Source organism: Magnolia sinica, chromosome 11 (genome assembly GCF_029962835.1).
Source record: "Magnolia sinica isolate HGM2019 chromosome 11, MsV1, whole genome shotgun sequence".
Taxonomy (NCBI): Eukaryota; Viridiplantae; Streptophyta; class Magnoliopsida; order Magnoliales; family Magnoliaceae; genus Magnolia; species Magnolia sinica.
The window spans coordinates 80,158,711-80,178,346 of NC_080583.1; the positions used below are offsets into that span (position 1 = coordinate 80,158,711).

The 19,636-nt window shown below is 38.9% G+C and overlaps 2 protein-coding genes across 9 annotated transcripts in view; one reads left to right on the forward strand and one right to left on the reverse strand.

Annotated features, from left to right (window-relative positions):
* The window catches only part of LOC131219459 (glucose-6-phosphate 1-dehydrogenase, chloroplastic-like), a 56,847-nt gene extending 41,207 nt beyond the window's left edge, over positions 1 to 15,640 (reverse strand). Inside the window, exons 1-11 of one of the 8 annotated variants that reach the window (XM_058214601.1) lie at positions 15,168 to 15,633; positions 15,018 to 15,056; positions 13,875 to 14,017; positions 13,684 to 13,778; positions 12,089 to 12,203; positions 10,822 to 11,027; positions 10,373 to 10,522; positions 10,159 to 10,279; positions 9,590 to 9,819; positions 9,016 to 9,216; positions 6,178 to 6,610 (exon numbers count right to left, since the gene is read on the reverse strand). In XM_058214601.1, coding sequence (XP_058070584.1) covers positions 6,358 to 6,610; positions 9,016 to 9,216; positions 9,590 to 9,819; positions 10,159 to 10,279; positions 10,373 to 10,522; positions 10,822 to 11,027; positions 12,089 to 12,203; positions 13,684 to 13,778; positions 13,875 to 14,017; positions 15,018 to 15,056; positions 15,168 to 15,381 — 1,767 coding nt within the window. In that variant the 5' untranslated portion in view covers positions 15,382 to 15,633 and the 3' untranslated portion in view covers positions 6,178 to 6,357. Of the gene's footprint in view, positions 1 to 6,177; positions 6,611 to 9,015; positions 9,217 to 9,589; positions 9,820 to 10,158; positions 10,280 to 10,372; positions 10,523 to 10,821; positions 11,028 to 12,088; positions 12,204 to 13,683; positions 13,779 to 13,874; positions 14,069 to 15,017; positions 15,057 to 15,167 lie in introns of those variants that run through there. The other 7 variants (XM_058214598.1, XM_058214602.1, XM_058214599.1 and 4 more) reach the window with 7 other exon arrangements.
* LOC131219461 (omega-hydroxypalmitate O-feruloyl transferase-like) lies at positions 304 to 3,932 on the forward strand. Its single transcript, XM_058214609.1, has 2 exons — positions 304 to 905; positions 2,872 to 3,932. Exons 1-2 carry the CDS (start codon positions 465 to 467, stop codon positions 3,730 to 3,732), a joined length of 1,302 nt encoding a protein of 433 aa, XP_058070592.1. The 5' UTR covers positions 304 to 464; the 3' UTR covers positions 3,733 to 3,932.
* Positions 15,641 to 19,636: the final 3,996 nt, after the last annotated feature.

Sequence of the window (19,636 nt, forward strand, 5' to 3'; positions counted from 1 at the left end):
TTTTTCTTCAATGCTATGAGGTAAAAACACATTCAAAATCAAATATCTTTTTGTTTTTCATGTATTGTACAAGGTTTGCCAGCACTGCTCTCCCACTGTTGCTTGTTTCTTGTGCCTTGTCACAAGGTGATCCAGACCGTTCATCTGATAGGACCCACAGTGGACTGGCCACATGGTATATATTATATTTGTACTGGCCAAGTAAATAATTTGCAGAAAAATATCAGAAACAACGAGAATGTTGAGAAATTTGAGAGGCTGTATCAGCTGATGCAATATGGATATTTCAAACCATGCATGTCACCATCCATGGTGGAGCCTACAAGACTGCCAGATTAATGGTTTCGATCACCATGTTGTGACTTCTGCAAGCAACAATTGAAGAACAAACAACGGCACGAGTATTCTAGTCCATAACATGAGTGGATTGACTTACATGGGTTCATGTAAACAGAACAGCTTAAATGGAGGGATTGCATGAGAATGGAGATGCACTAACAGTAACAAAGTTCATGCCTACCTTAGTCCGGCCCTCTGAGAAAACCGATAATGGGTTCTATTTCCTCTCAAACCTCGATCAGAACATCGCTATCATCATGCCAATGGTACACTGCTTTAAGGCAGATGAGAGAAAGAGTGACAATGCCAGTGAAGTGCTCAAGCAATCCTTATCCAAGGTATTGGCCCATTTCTATCCGTTCGCCAGTAGCCTTACAATCGGTTCAGATGGGAAACTGATCGTGAAATGCACCGGAGAAGGAGTGCAGTTCATGGAAGCAGTTGCAAACCATGAGATTGAAGTGTTAGGCGACATCACCATCCCGAAACCTGTGACACTGGGGAAGCTAGTACATACGTTTCCAGAAGCGAAGAATGTCTTAGAAATACCTCTGTTGACAGTGCAGGTATATACATTGTAAATACATGCATGCATATATACATATATATTAACTGATCATCAAGTAGGCCCTACCTTCAATGGGCCATAGCCCAAAAAAGAAAAGGAAAAAGCACCCATTGGAGGATTCAAACCCTTCACAATTAGAGGATCCTGTTCATTGAAGAGAGAGAGAGAGAGAGAGAGAGAGAGAGAGAGAGAGAGAGAGAGAGAGAGAGAGGATGATCTATGGAATTTTAGTTGATTTTCCTTTATAACCATTGATTTTATTTGCTGAAAAGTCCTCTAAGAAAATGGTTAGGATTGTTCGATCAATGTGATTTTTGAGATCGGAGCCTATCCAAGGTAAGGTCTACGTCATAGCTTAAAAACCCAAAAACTCAAAGCGACTCGACTCAATATTCATCCGGGTCAGGTCCGGTCGGGTTGAATCAACCCCACTCTTGACTCAATATCTAATAAATATAAACTAAGACTTCCAGGAATAGTAATAAATATTAAAAATAATTGCATGTTATATAAGTATCAAAGAACTCAAAATGCAAAAGCCAAGTTGCACCTAGCTTTTTGGTGGGGAAGTCCTGGTTTGCTGCCCATGCTCATAATAATACTATTTTTTAAAATTAAAAACTCAGGCCAAGTCTCTACCAGTTGTGTCTAGTCGACCGAGTTATTGAGTCGACTCGATGGGTCCTCCTGAGCATGGTATTCAAGAACAGTTACGGTACAGCCATTATGGCCGTTATGGCCCTGTTAACTTATATAGCTAAATGAAGATGAAATAATGAAGAGATGAAAATATTTGAGGAGCACTTCTCTCCTAGGAAGTATATAGAACTTGGAATTTTCCTTAATTACCAAATGCTTTGCCAAGTACAAATATTTATATAGACCACCCCTGGGTTTCTCTAGACTTCTCTCCGATTAACTCCTCTTCTCATATTTTTAAGCTAAACTTAATAAAAACATATATATTTTCAAGGTTATATTTAACAAAAACAACAATAACACAGAGTCAATGCACAACACAATGTAATTCTTCTTTTTTCTAGACATGTATGCACAACCAACAATCCAGATGCATTTTCTAGACATGCATGCATACGTGCACATGGAAGTGTGTTAATTCAGTTGGCCCGTAACGTAATCACCATAAGGCTAGCCATTATGGCCACCATTACCGTTATTGAATACCTTGTTCGGGGCTGAGTCGATACTAAAACTGAGTTTCCTAAAGACTTAGCTCAAAATCTCGCCAAATCAAGTTGACTAGGCCAATTTTCAATTTGAGTAGGTGACTTTTAGAACAATAAGGTCTATAGCATAGTTTAAAAACCCAAAAACTCGACCCGATATTCCTTCATGTCGAGTCAACTCGAAGATGACCTGACTTGACTCGATAGCAAGATTATAGAGGTCGCAAGTTCTATTTGTCCCATCAATTTTTTATATTTTATTTAAAATCAGCTTGTCAGGGGGAGTAAATCAGCATAAGTCTCCATAATATCTCTCTCTCTCTCTCTCTCTCTCTCTCTCTCTCTCTCTATATATATATATATATATATATATTATTAATATTAGAATTGACTCAACCTGACCTGAAACCGACTTGACCTAACTCGACCCAGTTTAACCAGGTCCAAAAGGGTGAGACCCAAACCTGACCCGAATTATTAACAGATCCAACAAGTTGGACCCAGACCCATTAAAATCAGGTAGTGTCAATTGGGTACTCGCAGGTCCGGGTACCCATTGACAGCCTATCTGTTGAGGACAGAGGTTTTATAACCATTTATGAATGCAAATATGCATACCATGTAGCTATAATGAATGGATGCGCCAATCTTGATATGCATGCACGCATAAACATACTAATGTATGTACATGCATGCATGCATAATGTATATCCAGCCCTCAGTTAGTTTCCCTTAATTCTTCACAGTTCTCTTTTACATTGGTCTCTTAATATTCAGGTGACTCGGTTTAAATGCGGTGGGTTTGTTCTCGGAATAGCCATGAACCATTGCATGGCTGATGGGATATCTGCAGTGGAGTTTCTAAACTCATGGGCTGAAACTGCCAGAGGCTTACCGCTAACGGTTCCACCCTTCCTAGACAGAGCTATATTCAGATCTAGACAACTGCCCAAAATCGAATTCCCCCACCACAAATTCACAGAGATCGAAGATGTATCGAACATCACCACCCTCTACCAAGAGCAAGAAATAGTGTGCCGATCCTTCTGTTTTGACGAAAAGACACTCTCATTGCTCAAGAAACTAGCGATGAAGGATGGGATCATAACAAATTGCACAAACTTCACGCTGCTCATGGCATTGGTGTGGCGAGCCCGAAGCAAGGCGCTGAAAATGGAACCCCACCAACAGACAAAACTCCTCTTTGCAATCAACAGGCGGTCTAGATTCGACCCGCCACTGTCAAAAGGGTATTTTGGCAATGCCGTTGTCCTCACTTGCTGTCTGTGTAGTGCAGGTGAATTAGCAGAGAAGCCATTGGCCTCCGCAGTTAAAATGGTGCAAGAGGCAATCGAATTGGTGAGAGAAGACTATATCAGATCGGCAATTGACTACTTTGAGGTGACGAGAGCTAGGCCGTCATTGACGGGTACTCTTTTGATCACTACATGGACCAGACTGTCTTTCATCAGTGCTGATTTCGGTTGGGGAAAGGCCAGGCAGTCAGGACCTGTGACTCTACCAGAAAAGGAGGTGGCCGCGTTCCTACCGCTTGGGAAAGACCAGAAGAGCATAAATCTATTGTTGGGTCTTCCTGTTTCCGCCATGGACATCTTTCCAGAGCTAATGAAGATCTAGTTATAAGTTCAGAGTATGTATGCATGATCGATAAAACTAATATAAGTCGATTAGTTGCCCACTGACCATCTTTCAAGAGCTATGCAAGTCTATTTCTAAGTTCAGGGTGTGTGTGTATGATCAATCAGCAACATAAGGAGATTGGTGGCCCACTGACCATCTTTTAAAGTCGAGGTGAGTCTAGTTCTAAGTTCATTTTGTACATATGATCGATTAGACTAACATATAAAGATTGGTGGCCCACTGATGTAAGAGTTCACATGCCTTAAAGGGGATGAAATGCTAAAGGAAATGATGTTAAGATGACAAGGGAATATTTGTAATCATAAGCCCTTGGACTTTCTGTCCGACTGTCTATTATGGGACATTGATCAAATGGTAAGGATCATCTAATGGATGCAATTATGCACAGAGCCCATTTTAGGATGTTTTGAAATTGTCCAGAAAATCGCCAATTTCAGGCAACTAGTACTTCAAGAATTTTAATAATATTTCTAGAATCCAAAATGGATTGAAATTTTGTAAGATGAAAATAGAATTGATGATGAATTACCATAAAAATTATAAAAATCATTTATGTATTGAAAATTCTTTGTCACACCAAACCTTTCCATCTTCAAAATCATGGCATTACCATCACATGTCTTCTCAACCTTACATTCTTCATCAATAACACTATATCCAAATATTTCTTCAACTTTTTTTCGATACTCAATTTCAGAATTAACCTCTTCATAAAAAATAAGTCTTACTCTAATCAATGAAACTTTCCATCACGATAGTGGAGGAAGAAAATGGAAATTCTACCTTTTTCATGATGGCATTCAAAGATATTAAATGTTTGCACAAATTTGATGAAATGAACATTGAATTATTTGTAAATTCTTCCATCAAAATCGAACTTGCTCTGATGCCACTTTGATGCAGCCCAATGTGGTCACGATGGACTACAATGGACTTGCTCTGATGGACTATAATGGACAGCTTAAATACATTAAATTCAAAATAGTAAATCTTCTTGAGTACAACTTTGATAGATGTGATTCAAAAGCCAAAACAAACCTTGATAAGCCTTGTTTCAAGAAAAAAAAAAAAGAAGAAGAGAAAATAAGACCCAAATTCAAATGACACTAATTTTAGGACATTTCAAACTGTTTAGAAAATCGTCATTTTCAAGCAACTGCTACTTCAAGAATTTTAATAATTTTTATGGAATTTAGAATGGAATAAAATTTTGTAAGATGAAAATTACTAGAAAAATTATAAGAATCATTCATGAACTAGAAGTACCAAAAAGTCACAAGCAACAGACCTGTCAGAATTGGAAATTTCTACAACCATAAGTTGCAGATGAACCAGGAATCACTCAGCTGGTATGGATTAGACTCACTCACAACCAAACAGGCATCGCTCAACTCTCTCTTTTGCTAGAAATTTGCATGAAATAATAGGTTTTTTTTTTTATATAGAGAAACTCTCGAGTCCAACCTGTTGGACCGTACAACCACTTCGGTTATTGGTGATTAATAAATGTTATTGCCAATAATAAATAAAGGAAAGAAAAATAGTGTTATAAAGGTAATAATAAAGGCAAGAATGCATGATATTATTTTTCAAGTCACGAAATAACTCCTTTCTACCTAGTAATTATTAACATTAATTCAAATTAATAAAATCTATATTGGTTGGACCTAAGGTATAGTCCAACCGGTTAGACTTGCTCAAAAAAATGAATTCCTTTCTCATTGAAAATAGGTCCTTACATAGACCAATTACAACGACCTCGTATAAATACATTAATAACAAGTATGGTTCCCAACGTAGGTGACATCTTTCTAAAACAAAATACAAGTTTCAAAGTCTATAAAGAAACAACTTCGATTTCAAATCATGGTATGCCATAACGGCCGTTATGGAGCTGTAAAGGTTGTTGTAAACGGAAAGGTGGCAAAACGTTACACATTATGGGATTGTAACGGCAATAATGGCCATTATGGAAAAAATGACGTGTAAGCACCGTTACGCCCATTGTAAAGGTCGTAACATCGCTGTAACGGTCCATTATAGGGTAGATACAACTTTTTTGAGGTTTTTTTTTTTCAATAAAAAAGAGACTGTAACAGCTGTTACAACCCTTATTGTAAAGGTAATGATAGTGGCCAGTACGGCCAGCATTACTGTTACAGAATACCTTGTTTCAAATTCTTCCCTTTTCTATGCATGCAACATGGTCCCAAAACCACGCATCATCATGAATGCACTTGGGCTGAAAAAATGGGCTAGATTTCCTAGTTTGGGCCTGATTCATTGGTTGGGCTTTCCCCTTGAGTTGGACCGAACTACTAATCATTGACCGCAATACAAAATCAAGCAAGAACACATACAACAAAACGAATCATGCTAGATACACATTTGTAACAGCCAGTTGAACGGCCATGAAAAAAATGAAACAAAAACCAACCCAAGAAAATCCCCTCTTCATTGTTAGGTGTATGTACATCATATAGTGAAAAGAATCATGGTAAAAACATTTAGTGAAGTTCCACATGCATGGGTTCCCACATTCTACTGTCATTCTTATGAACATAGAGGTTGACAGAAACTGACCCAAATGGGAGAAATTCACTAAGAGTCGTCGCTGGTGAGATCTCCCCATCGAATATTGTATTTAGCAGCAAGATAATGCTCCCCCACTGGCCCTCTGCTGCCATACGGATAAAGCTCTGGCGCAATCTTCTTTTCTTCCAGTTCCTTCAACAACGGCGTGAAAAGTGCCCAAGCAGCATCAAGTTCATCACTTCTGATGAACAGACGGCGCTCCCCTGCCATCGCATCTAGGAGTAGCCTCTCGTATGCATCTGGGATTTCCCTTGGGTACCTTCACAATAGACCCCATATGAAGTTACAGATTTGAAAGATGTGTTAGATTGAGTATATTTGTGCCTGTTGCATTGCTATTCTGATGATAATTATGTAATTTTCTTAGTTCACAAGGTCAGTAATGTACTTTAGGCTCTGGTTGGTTTTGAACTGGTAGAACGCAAGCAATTGTACATACAATCTCACCAGCAACAGTTCTGAAATAAAGGATATTTTAGAGCATGTGAATAAACGGTATAAATACTTGAATGCGTTTGCAAATTTGTGATCTACTGGGTTTTTGGCATTCCTGGAATAAAGCATATGAATAAGTTTAAAGATTTTTTCAAATATAATGGACAAGCATTCTTCAAAGAATACATACAAAAGCTCGCAAGCACAGACACACATGTGTGTGTGTGTACATATACATAAATATATAATGGGCAAGATTGTTTTGCAAATATACAGCTAAATACTTGAAGAAAGTTACAAGTTCGCAATATATTGTATTTTGGGTGCATGCATGTACAGTATGCTTTATGTAGTGTATAATTTTTTCTTTTCTTTTTTATCTTCTTGTTTTTTTATAGTTTCAATTTAGATGTTGAGACACAAGGATTCTTCCATCATTAGCATTTCACCATACAGACACAAGGATTCTTCCACCATTAGAATTTCATAAACCTGAATGTTTCTTCTAAATTCAACATCTAAACAAATTTTTCCACCCAACATTTCAAAGATTACACATTCATCTACAGCCAATCAGATATCCGCCAACCACTCCACCATTGAGCTACAGGAGGAACAAAGGGAGATTAGATCTCATATGGTTCAACTCCCGCTCTCAACCCATGACCAATATGAGCCCGAAGCTTCTTTCGTAACTCTTGGAACTTCATCATAGTGGCTCTGTTCTATGCTTCATTTCATGTGGAACCTCAAAGTGGCTATTTCATTATATTCCATGTACATCCCAACTCCATTCATTTATATACCTTTGGTGTCATTGACATAAGAGATGCAATTCAAATGAAGAAGATGGTCATTGACATAAGAGATGTCATATTTCTAGGTGATATGTAAAATAGAATCTTGGAAAGCTTTGGACAAGACCTTTCAATAATAATAATAATAATATTATTATTATTATTATTATAAAAGAAAGAAAGAAAGAAAACTTTGGACAAGAGTTAAAAGGCACTTTCCCCATTCAGAGGTCTACACAAAATCAGATTCTCTCTTCACAATCTAGCTAGGGTTTGGTTTTAAGTATGCCTTGGGAGAGGTTTAGCTGATGTTTTCTCGTCTCGGAATGTCAGTCTTCTAAACCACCTTGTAGGCCTCTCAAGGGTTATCTTTGAGAATATTTTTCCATCTTTTTGTTTGTTTATTAGTTGACATATACCATATCTAGACGTATTGATTTTGGGCCAATAGGAATGCACTATAAGTGGATGCAAATGCCTTATTTTTCGAGAGTTATGAAGCACTCAATCTGTATTCATGTGACACTTATACATGTATGAAATCTGGATTGTTCATCGATAATTCCCTACCATGGATCGGCCATACAAGAAAAATCTCACTAGTCAGATAACCCTATCATCAATCAATTGGAGGATTCATGCCCATTGAACATTGACCATTGGTTCAAATCTTTTATGACAAATATTTATAATTTCCAATCCTCCAATCAGTGGGTAGGATCAACCGAACAGCATGATTCTTGGTGTACGCCCAATCCCAAATGGGATCTAATCGGTTCCCAAACTCATACACGTGTAGCAAGTGTAAAGATATTGAATGCTTGATAACTAACACGATACTAATAGAATTGAATCCTTTCTCATTATTTCTTGCTTGCATGAGCATTCAGAGCATAACTCACACAATATGGCATATGTTGGAGAAATTTTCTCCTCGAACCGGTTCTCATGAGAACCCTATGAGAACTCATCCCACATAATGTGGACACAGCATCCAATCTGTCAGACACATCACCTCCTGCAATCAGCCCAATCCAAAAATCAGGCGGGCCACAGCAAAGTGGGAGGGGACGCCCACCTATGATTTTCACCAGGGCCCACCTGTGTTGCAAATGTGATTTTTGCCTGACCCTTCATCCATGCCAGACGAGGGGTCTGTGTGTCCTGGATTGCATATACACATCATGTGGGAGTCCTCATAGGGTTCTCAGAGGTTCTCATGAGAACCAGTTCCTAGGAGGAATTAGGACACTTTTTTCCTATTAAACAAAGGGCATGACCACAGTCAACTTAGCGAGCAACTCTTCTTGGAAAGTTCTGCCTGTTTTAAAACTTATAAATGATCTTCTTCAATAAGATTTTAAGAAACTTATAATGAAACAGAAAAGACAGCATCATCCTAGTGAGACATGGATTTTAGAAAATTCCTTACCTCGCTTTGTAAAGTAGGTTCAGGTTACTGCGGTCAAGTCTCATGCCCAGCCCTGGAATCTTGTTGTTGATCGTCAGATAGATTGCTTCATCGGGTTGCACTCGAATCACAAGCTCGTTAGTCGCTTCATCCATATCCATTCCAAACTTCCCCTTGTACAAGTTACCTGGGACATGCCTGAACTGAACCCGGATCTCCGCTCTGGATTCTCGAAGCAACAAGATTTTCAGGCAATACAATGAAACAAAACCAAAGAAGAGTTCCGCCAAGCCCGCATGCGTGTGGCCAGGGTCTGATTCAGATATGCCAACTGTGTGAGAGACCCAACTCACCCATCAGGTGGGCCTCACTGTGTTAGGTTTGCTGGCCCCAAAATCAGGCCAGTCCACTCATCAGGGACCATTGGGTCAGCCCTTGCATCCAATCTTCCTTACAGTTTTGCCCTCCTTATGATAGGTCAGCCTGATTTATGGCCAGGATATCTATACAGTGGTCCCACCTGATGGACATCTTGGATAATGCATGTGCAGGCTTCACCGAAGTCACCCAAGAGAATGCAGAAAGGCAATCATACCTCCGGTTATGTAGCGCTTTCCCAGCTTTCATCAGGAAAGGCACCCCATCCCATCTTGCATTGTCGATGAACAAAGCAGCTGCGGCGAATGTAGCTGTCAAGCTATGGTTAGGAATGGTGGGGTCATCTGTATATGAGGGATAAGTTTTACTTCCCTTTGTATGACCCTTATATTGTCCCACAACCACATCATCAAGCTGTAATGTCCGCATTGATCGTAGAACTTTGACCTGAACACAGACCACACCGAATGTAAGCAAGCACTTTCATTGGGGTAAAGCATTCCATACAGGTGATTCCCATCATTCAGGGACTCAGCTCATTCACATGGTGGGCCTCGACATCGATGGAGGATGGAGCAAACATCTCCATTGACAATCTTATCCATCCAGTCATTGGATTTTTGGCCTTTTTATATGGACCATATGGCTTATATTTCGCTTTAACCGTCCCTGAGTATGCTAGTTATCAGATGACATGTTTGCGTGACTGCCAGATCTACCGTGGGGCAAGAAGAGTCTGGATCCCTGAAAGATGGGCCCCACAAGCATGTAGTTCACTTCTAGGACCTTTTCATTCCTGATGTCCTCTGCATCCAAACTGACAGGTGTCTCCATGGCAAATAAAGCGAGAATTTGAAGGAGATGGTTCTGCATTATATCTCGGATGATTCCGTAGCTGTCGAAATACCTGAAAAGATGAGGAAGAAAACTTGGTGAAAGAGTTTCCAACCTTAAACAGAACAATGCTCCAGGGGAGAGAATTTGAAATGTCTGGACTAACCCGCCTCGGCCTTCTACTCCGAAATCTTCGGAGAATATCAGCTGCACATTTCTGATGTATTGTCTGGACCATAATGGTTCGAAAACAAGGTTGGAGAAGCGAAGCACGGAGAGATTCTCAACAAGCTCCTTGCCCAAATAATGATCGATCCTATAAACAATGTCAGCATTATTTCTTCTTTCAAAGCTTCGCTAAGAACACATGCTAGTCTACACATGCATCAGGTGGGCCCCACCATGTAGATGACCTGACTCAAAAATGTTGATGGGTCAACTCATTGTATGGCGATGCATGGACAGTTGGGAAAAAAGATTGAGTATGGTCCAAATTCCATGTACACATGTGGGCTGCCTAATAAGTGGACAGGACATCTAGATGGTCGGGCCACCTAACCCACATTTTGGATCTAAAATGGTAGGCATCGTATCATCAGTGCATTGCAGGTATACCTAAAGATTTGGTCCTCAGTTAAGTACTGCTTCAAACATCTTGTCAGCTCTCCAGACGACTCGGAGTCTCGACCAAACGGCTTTTCAACAATGACTCTAGTCCACCCAGTTGCAGAAGAAGCGCAACAGCTAGCACATCTTACGGCATCCACGAATATATTCGGAGGAATTGACAAGTAAAATAGCCTATTCGGCAATCTCCCAGCCTAAAAGAATTTCATATTTCAAAACATAACAGAATCTACTTTATAATCTGATTGCACTAAAACTGAGTTTTTTTTTTTTTTTTTTGCGGAGTTGAGGTTGGATGTAGGAAAAAAAATGTATCTCAATGGGAATAAACATGATATCTTTTAACAGTAATTGATAACTGAAAATGCCGCATAGAGACATTCGAGACTTCATGCTTCCTATCTTCGCAAGGTGCAAGTGTTTGAAAACTATGTAAATGAAACCAATGCCGCACAGAGACTGTGAGCTGCAAGGGGTCTAACCTTGCATTCAGGTGTCTATTTTTCTCAATCCCCTAATCTGCCAACTACTATTTGAAAACTCAAAAAACTCGACTCGGCCGAGTCAATTCAACTTCATCAGATTTCATCAAGACTCGCTTGAAAGTCAATTTGGTCATGACTAGCCGAAACTCAACTGGGTCAGGACCCTGCAATAATAGTTTTCAAAATATTAAATATCACCAGAGTCTTGATATTCAAAACTCAAAAAACCCAACCGAGTTACAAAATCCCACTACTAGGATGGGCACTAATCTAGTTTTCACGAACAAATGAAGCATGTTGAAGTTGATTGTCATTTCTTCATAAGAAGCTTATTCGAGGACTTATCACCCTTCCACATGTATCCTCCAATCACTAGATGTCCAACTTGGAATGGATGGATTTGTCTCTGAAACAAATGGATGGATAAAAAGCATGGTTTCTAAGCTACCCATTTGTTTCTAACATTGTGACCCTGTGATGAGTGGACCGATGTGATCTTTTCAGACAGGGCATCTACAGGGGGGAAGGGGGCCACTTGATGGGTGGCCTGGATCTCACAATGGTGTGCCACATTGGAATGTGTGGTGGGGTGCGTTATACATGTGAATGTGATCGGGAAACGTCAAGCTAAGGATAGTTATCAACTGTCACGCATAGTAGAGAAGTAGAATACAACTGTCAACACTACAAAGTCAAACATAAAGGGGAGGTAGCATGATGGAGATCAAAATTTCTAAAATAACACTACCATAACATGGTTAGGCCATTACCTCCTTTTCTTTCAGCTTTCTGTCTAGCTCCAAGAAATTCTCCTCAGAACCGTACTGACCTGAATGGTAGAAACACCTCTGTAAGAACTGCACCATCTTGTCGCTGCAATTTTCCCTGTAAACCATATTGGAAAGAAATCAGAAAAAATTGATAGAATTATATCATTTGCATGCTATTGCATGAATGAAATATAAATCTCCACATTCTAATATAACTATAGAGCTTTGCCAAGTGCGCATGCGTGTGCAGAAAAAGCTCATTGTATATGCCACACATATGCCAGCAGTGCAAGATTCAATCCATCCATCAGGTTGGTCTGACCTTTTACATGTTTTCCCAAAACATAAATCCACTCCACTCAGCATGTAGGCCCAAAATGGAAACAGGTGGATGGGTTAGTGTGGCCATACACCAACCTGGGTTCAGCACCTCTAAGTCAAGAAGAGTGGAAGGTCAGGCAACACTAGATGCCTCTCACTTTCACAGCCTCTCTGAGAGTGAACCTCTATTTATAGAGGCCTTGGTAATTTGGTAATTCTAGCAACTTGGAGGGCAACCATTGCCACATGGCATGATCTAAACAGTTGGAGGACATGGCATTATGGATCTACTTTGATAAGTGGTAGAACAGGTAATTTCACTCTTTGGGAGGGTGAAATGGCCGTTTTATCCTAGGGGTGGCAATCCAATTGCCACCTAGCCGCTAGTTTTTCTTTATTGCTATCCAGAGAGATCCGGAGAAATCCTGGTACCTGTCTAGATTTGCAAAGATTTGGGTGGCAATGGGATTACCACCTGTTCACAGTTTTTGCATTTTTTGTCACAGAGACTCTGCAGCCCCGTTCTTCATATGGGCTTGCTAGAATAGGCCTAGCTAGTGGCCCTATTGCCACTAGCACCTGTTGTAAATCCACAATGAGCGATCATCCATTATGGCTGGCTTAGGGGCGATGTTGGCCACCCTGGCAAAGGTTTTTGCGCTCCAAGTCGCTTATAAATCCTACTAGCTCAGTTGGGCCCATGGGCCTTAATGTGGTTTGGATTGATTGGGCTGTATTCCTAAGGGGTTTCCAAGCTCACAAGTCATCTCGCATGATCTAAGATAAGGTGCATCATTGTTGTGGTGGGGTGTCTACAGCTAGAAAATTTCAACTGAGTTTCTTCAAAGCCACAAATTTGTTTTGCTAACTATGGCCCACCTACCCAGTGGATCAACCTGATTCTTGGGCTAGGTCATCAATATAGTGGCGTCATCATAATGAATGGATTGGATCTTGGACCAATCATGCCATGATGGCACATGTGTGGCGTGTGGGCTTAACAAAGCTCATAGTTATAACTTGATCAGCACTAAGAGTTTAGAACAACATTTTGGGTCAGTTAAAACAACGATCCTGATCAGAATGGCCCATAACACTGTTTCAGACCCAATTACTTAACGTGCCAAGCTCGAGTCTGAGCCTTTCAGATCCAACCATTAAACAGGCTGACTGTAGGTGACCTACAAATTGGTAGTAATTTATGTGCAAACACAGGAAAAAAGAATAGGCCAAACGTGCAAAGATCAGTTATCAAATTAGCTTCAAAAGAATACCGCTTATCAATTCTGCATGTGAGAGTCCTACTAATCATATTCCTCAGCTCCTCGTCAGTCAGTTTACTACGAGCGTAACCAAAAACTGTAAAATGCTACAAAACCAAACGAGGAAAATCCACCTATTTCAGATTTCATTAGGCCAACACATATTTACAAGCGATTCAAAAGAAGATGATGAGGGATTGAACCTTTGGAAGACAATCTTCATAAAAAAGAGCAAAAAGAGCAGGAAAAATCTTCTTCTTAGCAAGGTCCCCAGAAGCTCCAACAACAGTGATACTGATAGTAGTCTCCTTTGCTTCTGCTTCTGCTTCTGCTTCTGTGGAGGGAACTGTTCCATCTTTCAATATATTCTTAACAGGTTCATTTGTAGGTGATAAATCTACTCCAAACACCCATTTTGCATACAACATAGTGAAAACAATCAAAACAGGAAGGACCCATTTGGAAAGAATAAGAGGAACATTGATATGATCAAAAAAGAAAAATGTAGGCAGCAATGGAGGAGACTGGTGCACATTCACCACCATTTATTGCACGGTGGCAAACCGTCCATCGTGGCCCCGTATAAAGCATGGCCCAAACTCACTCCAATCAGACCATTGGACAATCCTAGCCATATGATCTCTCACATACTGAATTTTCAACCATCGAATCGATGCTCATTAATCAAATAGGATCTTCCAATCAGCGCCATTTTAAGGCCATGCTTCATCCACTGCGTGCCCACATTGTGAATAGTTAGGAACGACACACATGTATGCAAGTGTACAGTGGGTTTGCTGTGCCAATATTTGCCAAATGGTGGCCAAAGCAAACCATACACAGACCAAAGAAAAGGGGAAGGAAAAACAGAAGAATTGACATTTTAACCCCTACTTCTTTATGCATACACCCCTTTCCATTGTAAAGGGTGAGGAAAAAGGGTGTAATATCAGCTCCTCACAGACAACCCCAACAAGAAAGGTATAATACAACCCATCCAAGAAGTACAGCCCGAAAACCCCACCAAGAACTATTCTGCTGCCTTCAATGCATACAATCAAACAGTTAATATCATCCAATCAGTGTCAATTTCAGACCATGCTCCAATTCACTGTGGGGCCCATGATTTGGACCGTACAGATTTCTGCCACGCACTCGTACCATGTGCCCGGTGGACCACGTCCCATTTTGATAAACGGTGGGGAATATGCGCCATTGATTTGGACTGTATGGATTGATGAACACAAATCAAACAGTTCGGATCATACAATCAGTGTCATTTTCATCCCTTGCTCCAATCCACATTGGGCCAGTGATTTGGACTGTATGGATTGACACACACATACCGTCTGTCCAGTCAACTGACATCTCCCCATTTTGATAAACTGCAGGGAATGCTCACCATATTCAACCCCAAGAAAATAGCGAAGTAATCAAGAAAAATCAAGAAAATAAAATAACAATTAAATCAAGAAAATAAAAATAAAAAGACTCACCATCTTGAAAATGGACGGCATTTAAAGGATACCCATTTGAGCATTTGGATTGGAATTGCTTTCTTAGATGAGAATTTGAATGAATGTGGAGTAGTGGAATGTTAGACCTCCTTATTGGGAGCAGGAGTCCCTTTTGTAGCGTTTTTGGCAGTTGGGTTGGGTCATTGTTGAAAGAAGAGGGTGAGATAAAAGAAGAAGAAGAACATGTAGCCATTGAATTGGGTTTTTGGGAAGAGATGGTTAGAAACTCAAAAGATTTCAATTGAAATGGAATGGAATGCAAAAGAAGCAGTGGGAATGAATTCTTGGGAAGAATTTAAAAGAATCAAAGCAAGTTATAATGGATGATGATGATGGTAGAGTGGACCACATTATTCAAATACTTGGAATTGACGATTGAAATGGCCTTTGAAGTGGCCCAAAAGACCAATGGCCACAAGACCAGATATAGGAGAGAGATCAACAACCTCGAGAAGAGGTGGTTGCCTTTTGAAAAGAATTTCGTCTACTCCTGTGATAGTTCACCACCATTTGAAGATTGGTGATGAGTGCTTACTCTTTCACCGTACAAATGTCATGATCTTCCAGAAATCGAGGCGGTCCAGATCTCTGACACAATTCTGGATTTATCATAATCTAAAGATCTCATATTAACCATCTAATTTTGGCTCATGAATTTGATAACTCTCTATTATATTTTAACCATTCATTTAATAGCTATTATTTGGATGGTTAGGATTTCTTGTTCCGTGTGATTTTCAATCCGTACTCCATCCACGATATTACCAATGGTTTGGATGGCATGGATATAATAAATTATCTGACTCGTGTAAGTAGGATGAGTCACCACCATTTTGGAAATGTTAGTGTACTATCACCGGTAGCATCTCCGCGCGTAATCCTTAAACGTGAGGCCCTCTAATTTTTAAATTGGATTGGACCGAAAAATAAAAAATTAAAAATCGAGCGCGACTGCGATACAAGAATCATTGATGTTGGTGGGACCAGGGGCGGCTCCAACGGGTAGGCTGGTGAGGCAATCGCCTAAGGCCCTAATTGTGAAGGCCCTGTATTATAGCAAAAGTAAAATTTCTTAATTATAAATATCCTATATCATAGTAAAATTAAAATTAAGAAAAAGAAAAAAAAGCTTAAATTTTTTGAAATAAAACTTATTGAAAGGCTTACAAAATAGGAACATTTAAAATTTAGTTTACAAATTTAAAATTAAAAATAAAATATAAATCTTAGAAACTAACACTATCAATAATAACAGTCGGGCTCTATCGTCTCTTTTCAAAAATAATAGCATCATTCCCAATAAATTATTCTCCTAAAACCTAGGGCCACAACTACCTACTTTATTGCTAATTAAGTTCTTAAAAAATTTAACGTCATTTTTTAAATTAAATTCTAACTTCATTTTTCTAATGGTACAGTGGCACACAAATGTCTAATTAAATTATTAGTAGTGGATTGTTCTTTTTGCTAAACAGCAAAATAATCATATAACACAATACTTTTTTGCTAAGCAAAGCATCTTCTTAATCTTAAAGCATTTTCTATTTTTTTTGCTAAATAATATATGCAAAACAACTTCTCAAGTAATCGACAAATCAACTTCTCAGAGTCTTAATTCATCGGTTGTTATTGCTTCAACAAATATAGGAATTGCCAGGTTCTATTGTTTAAGAATTTATATTTCAATTTATTATTTATATCAATTAGCTTTTATTTATTTATTATTATTATTCCTTATTTGTGTCAACTTGTTAATCTTTAAAATGACTGGTAGAAAATATGCATCTGAATATAAAAAACTCAAGAAAAAAAAGAAAATACAAAGTTTAGTGCAATCTCAAAATACTTAATCTAATAAAAGAATTAGATTGTTTTCTAAATTAATTTATTGCATATAGAATACTACTTACCATATTTGTTATAGTTGCAAATGTAGAAAGAAGTTTTTCAAAACTAAAGATTATAAAAAATTAAACAGTTTAGCAATTTTATTTATCGAAACTAATTTATTGGGTAAACTTGAATGCAAAAGTTTAATTAGTAATTTTGTATCTAAAAAGGCAAGAAGCAAATTTATGATTTAATTTTAAATTTATTATTATTTTTTTTTAATTTTTTAAACTAAAAAGTCTCATCTTTGTAACTTGCCTAAGGCTCCCAAAAATATTGAGTCACCTCGGGTGGGACCCAAACCTAAGGCTCACCTGATTTTAAATCCAGTTCGTCTATCTGTTTTTCTGGCTTATTTTACGTGGTAGTACTACGGATAAAGCAGATAAGAAATTTACGTGGACTGCACCACAGGAAACAATGATAGTTGAACACCATCCATTAAAAACTTCTGACATCCCACCATTATATTTATCAAAAATCCAACCCATTGATAAAGTCACACAAACCTATGTGAAAGGAAAAAAAACACAAATATTAGCTTCATTCATAACTTTTGTGGCCCACAAAAGTTTTTAAATGGTTAATATCAATAGCAACTGTTTCCTATGGTGTGGTCCACCTGATAGTTTTATCTACTTTATTTTTTGTACCATGCCATAAAAGTACATATGGACGCCCTGGATATATAATGCATGCATGGAGGTGGGACCTAGGGTCAGGTCCCACCCACATCTATGATTCCAGTTCCACGGTCGCAGCCAAGTCACACTCAAAAAAAGAAAAAATTAGCACCGTAGATGAGTCTGTACAACGCCCTTATTTTGATTGCTGCCCGGTAACTTATCTGTCCAAAGGCGACTGTTAAGGTACAGATGTTAGTTTTTTTGGATAAAAATATCTCTGTTTATTAAAGTAAAGCGGCTGAAAAAAGAAATATTTTTGTCTTCCTGGCTTCTTCGTCCATACGGCTATAGTCTACTTTAATTAAGGTTTTGTCCGCGTCCAATGAAAAAACATAGGCAGGGCGTTGGGTGACGCAAAATCCCGTAAAAGAAAATGATGGCAGCTGATCCACTGCACCAGGATGTACGGAATTTTCATGATTCTAGACTTTGTCCCGTACTAGTGTAACATTTGTATAAGAATCCAAACCGTAAATCCTACCGTCTCCACCGTCGATTGACCACTGATCATCAACGGTTATTATGATTTTCGATTTGGCCTTTAAAACCCAAATCAACGGTTTGGATCTTGCCCATATATGGCACGTGTGTAGAAATGATCACATACATCTGACCGCATGTTATTTCAATAGATTGCAATTTATTCCCGCCAAAAAATCATGTGTACAGTAAATACAAGCTGTGAAAATTGTGGCCCACGTCATGAAGGTCTACTGTAACTAAGATGATTCTCATTCACATTTTAATACGACAAAAATATCAAAATAAAAGGGGACCATTGATACAACCCATTATATAGGCATGGCGTACCTGAAAGCAAATCAGTCCGATTTTCAAGATAAGTGATCTTTGTGATGTGTCCCACCATTTTAATGGCTTGGATCTACTATAAATTCTAGCAATGGCTCTAATTTAGCATGAAGTAGGCTGTCCGCGGTCATTCCTTAGAGTTTTTATATTAATAAAGAAAAAAAATCAGCTAGTTGGTGTATACGAACCGAGCTAGCTTGATTCGACTTGGTTCGAAGCTAAGTTCAAACTGAGTCAAGCTAATTTTTTTACATTGAAAATGAGTTTGAGCCGAGTTCGAGCTGGCCAGTTCAACTCAGCTTGGATCAAACCCAACTCAAATTGAATTCAGATCAAACCAATTTGGTGACTCGGTTACTTTAATATTGATGTTGTTCACCAAGTGTTTGATGAAATGATTCGTAGTTGGTGGTAAGGAAGGTTTGTATATGAAACAAATATTCTTTTTTTCTTAATTTTTATGTTGCTTAAAAGGTGTTTGATAAAATGCCCATAAAACCATTGCTATTGTTTTACATATAGTGAGATTTTGAAGGTGCAGTCTAGGAGTTTTTGAAAATGTTGCACAGGTGACCTCGGCTCAATCTTAGCTTGAACTCGGCTTGAACATCGAACCGAGCCGAGCTGGCTAGTCAAGCTCGAGGACCAAGCTGAGGTCAGCTAGTGGCCGTGCCGAGTTGAGCTGAGGCCAGCTCAACTTAGTTTGACTCAATGTACACCCCTAGCTAAAACTAGCTAAGATAAGATCATGAGACTCAGCAAATTCAACTAAACTGTGGTGACTCATCCATCCCACACGTATGGAAAATAGACACTCCAATCTAGTCTGTACAAATCGTGGTCCCCATTTTTGGTGGAAGATATGCCGAAGATCACCTTAGTCGGATGATCCTTACCATCTGATTTTTCCATAGAATATGGGCTACTGGAAATTTTCTTTTCGACCGTGCAAATAATGAGACCAACTGGACAACCAGGATTGCATGAAACATGTGATTTCTTTTGTGCTCGATCCATAGTGGGCCCACAATTTGAACGAAATTGGATTGCCTACTGAGTCAC

Excerpts from the sequence above, each read along its gene's own strand:
- LOC131219461 (XM_058214609.1), top strand. The coding sequence starts at position 465 with ATGGAGGGATTGCATGAGAATGGAGATGCACTAACAGTAACAAAGTTC. Across the intron at positions 906-2,871 it reads TACCTCTGTTGACAGTGCAG|GTGACTCGGTTTAAATGCGG; the intron begins GTATATACATTG and ends CTTAATATTCAG.